Genomic DNA, 4,401 nt, shown 5'->3' on the forward strand with positions numbered 1-4,401 from the left:
TTTGAAGAAGTGAGAAAAAATGTCCATATATAATCATGTATAAATTTATGTATAAACAATTTTTTCTCGCTTCTTTAAAAGTTTCACTTTTTTTAAATAAACTATACAAAAATTATTTCAATTATTTTTTTCAATTATTCTTCTTATCATCTTTTCTGTACATACGAATATAGATTATACGAAAGAATGAAGATATACAAGCACATTTTTTATATATCATTATTATATATTTATATTTGATATATAGATTTTTTCCCTGGGATGTATATGTTATAAAAGTATGGAATGTGAGAAATTTCGTATTTTATCAGATGTACGATTTATTTACATTTTTATAACAGAATAAAAACAATTCGTACACCTAATGAAACAAAAATTAATTTTTTGCATCTCTCATAGTAACATCTGATATGTATTAGCTTACAGACTCTGGAAGCATATTTATTTTTCGTATTGTGTTATATTTATTTATAAATTTTATTTATTATTCATAAATTATTAATTATTCACAAGTTTAGCATGGAATATGTTGCGGAAAAGTTCACAATTTTCTTTAAAAATTCTGTATAAAACAGAATAAATTTGAAAAGATAAAGACAAAAAAAACGTTTACCTAATGTCAGCGCGAGCATAAGGAGAGCCATAGTTATTGCCAGAGAAATCATTCCGAATTAATCAGTGATGAGAAAGGTTGATTGGTCCACAAATAGAGTCTACAAGAGTGAATGAAGCACGTGCATGGACGATCGTGTACTGAGAAGAGCTTACAACACGTGCGTATAGATAAAGACACGTATCCCCTCTCTGAGAAAAAACGACTTGTCTGTTTCATCTTTTTGTAATTTATTCTATTGATGATTATTATCGCGCGTAACATTTCATTGTCAAATCGTTTGTCACGTCAGATCTTCAAGGAAACATTCCATTTTTATCTCTTATTTCTTTTAGTAACACAAATTTGAATTTTCGCAAATTTTTTATTTTTTTTTAGATCTGAATACTGAATACTCTGCGTATTAAAATTTCAAGTCCAATTCGTTCCAATTTCGTCGATTTGCAGTTGCAATAACGAGCAAAAAATTGTATATCAACGTCAGCGAATTGATATAAAATAGAACACAAGCATACGGCAACATGACATCTGAACGTGAAGCGGAAAAACTTTTAAAAAATCTCTGCAACATAAAGATAATATTATCTTCCTGGAGCTTGCTCTTTCTCAAGTTCATTTGTGTTGAAAAAAGTCGTGATCTCTATGAAAAATAATTGTATCACGAGTATATTTTTATTTTTGCAATGTTTTTGCACGACATACTTATTGTGCACAGCACGTATGTACATTGTTGCAAAACACTTTACTTTTACGTAACATGTAATAACAACAAGAAATTGACAGAACGCGTAAAATTTGAAGGAGAATTTCTAGCAAGACGAGAGTCTTAAACAGAGACGAGATATTTAAAATTTCGTTGAATTTCACTCGATTCATTGATTCAACTTGTAGTTTGATAATTGCATCGCAAATACATGACAACAATTGAATAATATCTACAAATGTTAAAAGCAAGTCACTTTTTCGCAAAGTGGGGATGCGTGACTATCTATGCGCATATTGTAGACTTGGCAATGACAAGAGCAGTTGAAAAGAAATATTCACGATACAGTTGCATGAACGAATCAAAATACTGGACAATGGTTCGAATGGCTCAACGATGTTTTTTTCTTTATCACTACCATGGTTTCTTCGAAGTCAATATCCTTTTATCTTGGTCTTTTATTCTTCTATTTAATTATACATTAATTCTTGCGTTATAATTAATAAATTATACAAAAAAACATTAAGTGTTTTGGCAACTGAGTTTCATTAGAATATCAATCGAATTGATTTGATTCGAAATTTGTCATCCTCGAACCAAATTACCGAATTATGCCTATGGAAAAAAAAGAGAAAAGTAGAATGAGGGGGAAGAGAGTCGCGATATCGTTACATAAAAAAATAAGATTCAATTTACATTGCAATGCTCCTCAAGACTGGAAATAACTCGCAAATAATTGATCATAATTAGATGCTTCATGTAACGAGATTAATTTTTATAATTATTGTATTCCGCGATTTATAAGTCAGACTTATGCAATATTTTAATGACTGTTCCGAGATATTGAAATGTAATACGCTTTTTTTTGCCCGGTTTTTATAAACATCCTTACAAACTTATGGCATTTTACACAAATTAAAAAAAAATATATATATATATATATTTAAATGTATAAAAATGTCCGCTATAATATTCTAATATCCAAATTTATTCGCGCGAATATCCAAAGTTACAAAAATCTGTTCTTTCAATTCTCAATTTCTATAAAAATTTAATTATATAACGCAATTATCAAAGTCCACTAGTTGTAAGACCCAAATTCTATATAAATATTTTACTGCATTACATTTTTTTTAAACTGCTTTTCGATTTGTGATTGGATATTTTTTTACCGCCAACAATCATGCGAGCGGAGGTCTGCGTCGGCCACAAAAACTTCCAGATTATCAATAAGATTATCAGCTGTCTTTCGGCGAATCACCAGGGCGACTGAGATGCTCACTTATTTAGCACACAGCATCAGCAGCCTGCCGTGCGAATTTCCGCTCCAAGTGAAGCTTACGCGAGCTAATAGCCACGACTGCCGAGACGCAGTAACATCGTCGATCCCGGAAAATTCAAAATCGCTTCAACCGTGGATCGCCCAGACGAAGTCGGCCAGACGACGGTCACCAAGCACCGGAAGTCCCGGCGCAAGAAACCGAAGAACGCCGCTATCGCCGGCGACTCCAAAGTGCGTTTTTTACGTGGCGGTTCTTTCTTGCGTTTTTCTATTATTTATAATTTCGTTTACAATTTATTAATCGCATAATTTTGATGTTTAATAATCCAGCTTCTGAAAAGATTAAATATTTTTCGATTATTAAATGGAGAGTTTACGGCGCATTTTTATAAAAAAAAAATTTAGTGAAAGTAAAGATAATTTAATTAAAGGCTCCAAAAATAATCCCAAATTTAATTTCTCAATTGCAATTTTTTTCTCAAATTATTAAAAAAGTAAAATCACTTCTATTTCAATAAATATATAACTCATACATATAAAACGACAATTTATATCCCTTTTGAGGTAAAGGAAATGACAAATACCTGCAGCGAATACCGGAAGGAGATACATAAGCCCTTTATCTTATCAACGATGCAAACAGCACCATCGTATCCCGTAACGATACAGAATCAGACTAACTCAAGCACAGCTATACGACCTAGATCTCTTTATACCGCACACAATTATCATGCTCAATCTGAAGATCCCACCAATTTTCAAGTACAGTCAAACTCTGAACTTTTATCTCTTTAATCTATTTTTGTGTTCTTATTTCAAGCATAAACAAGAATGATTTCAGATAACGAGAATTTGCATCTCGAAATGATTTCAAGAAATTTAATTCGGATACTTTTTATTAAGATAATTGAAGAAAATCTAAAAAAAAAATATGATAAACAGAGCACAAGGAATATTATAAAAAAGGAAACAGAATCTTAAATATCATTTAAAAATTTGTTTCATTCACTTAAAAATTACTTGAGATTTTATACAATTATGAAAATATAAAAAATTTGATTTAATTAAAAAAAAATAAAAAATATGAAAAATATTGCTATTATAACAGTTGTATGAAAATAACATATGATACTAATAGAAGAAAATTTTCTTCAAAACTTTCTTCTGAAATATTAAAAGCATAAATATATTTGCTCGAGTTATTAGAATTGTAAAGTATAATATAGATTTATTTAGACTGTGACCTTATAATATTCATGATCTTTCTTCTGAATGATCTTGCAGCGGTACAGCGAGTTGTCCAAGTACTTCGAGCCCCCGGCCGAACAATGGAACGGGCTAAATGGGGGAACCGCGTATTCAGGATCGGCGGCGATCTGGCGACAGCCTAGGAAGTCGATCGGCGGACCTTATTATGCTACCGACGAAGCTTCCATTTATACGGAAAACTGGAGGGAGCATGATACTGACGCCGGTGTCGGCGGTGTTGTTGCCACCCCCCACGGTACCATATCATTGAGGCTGCACAATAGGATACGCGTGGACATGACCATTGATCGCGCCGTCAGGGTCATCAACTTTAAGGTAGCTCTTTCTATAAAAATATCTTTTAATATTAACATATTTCTTATCAATACAAATATTTGAATATACGAGTTAGATTTATGCGTTTTATTAATATTTAATTATATTAATATTATTCTTTCTATAAATAATATTAACATATTTCTTATCAATACAAATATTTGAATATACGAGTTAGATTTATGCGTTTTATTAATATTTAATTATATTAATTATATT

At 31.0% G+C, this 4,401-nt stretch overlaps 2 protein-coding genes across 2 annotated transcripts in view; one reads left to right on the forward strand and one right to left on the reverse strand.

Annotated features, from left to right (window-relative positions):
* The window catches only part of LOC115242904 (prostatic acid phosphatase-like), a 5,219-nt gene extending 4,376 nt beyond the window's left edge, over positions 1 to 843 (reverse strand). The window contains exon 1 of the mRNA XM_029819501.1: positions 614 to 843. Coding sequence (XP_029675361.1) covers positions 614 to 665 — 52 coding nt within the window. The 5' untranslated portion in view covers positions 666 to 843. The remainder of the gene's footprint in view (positions 1 to 613) is intronic.
* A 1,923-nt stretch (positions 844 to 2,766) lies between these two features.
* LOC115242912 overlaps positions 2,767 to 4,401 on the forward strand; it is an 11,580-nt gene continuing 9,945 nt past the window's right edge. Inside the window, exons 1-3 of the mRNA XM_029819514.1 lie at positions 2,767 to 2,829; positions 3,163 to 3,360; positions 3,883 to 4,182. Of these exons, the coding sequence (XP_029675374.1) occupies positions 3,172 to 3,360; positions 3,883 to 4,182 (489 nt within the window). The 5' untranslated portion in view covers positions 2,767 to 2,829; positions 3,163 to 3,171. The remainder of the gene's footprint in view (positions 2,830 to 3,162; positions 3,361 to 3,882; positions 4,183 to 4,401) is intronic.

This window comes from Formica exsecta, unplaced genomic scaffold (assembly GCF_003651465.1).
Source record: "Formica exsecta isolate Colony F162 unplaced genomic scaffold, ASM365146v1 scaffold120, whole genome shotgun sequence".
NCBI lineage: Eukaryota > Metazoa > Arthropoda > Insecta > Hymenoptera > Formicidae > Formica > Formica exsecta.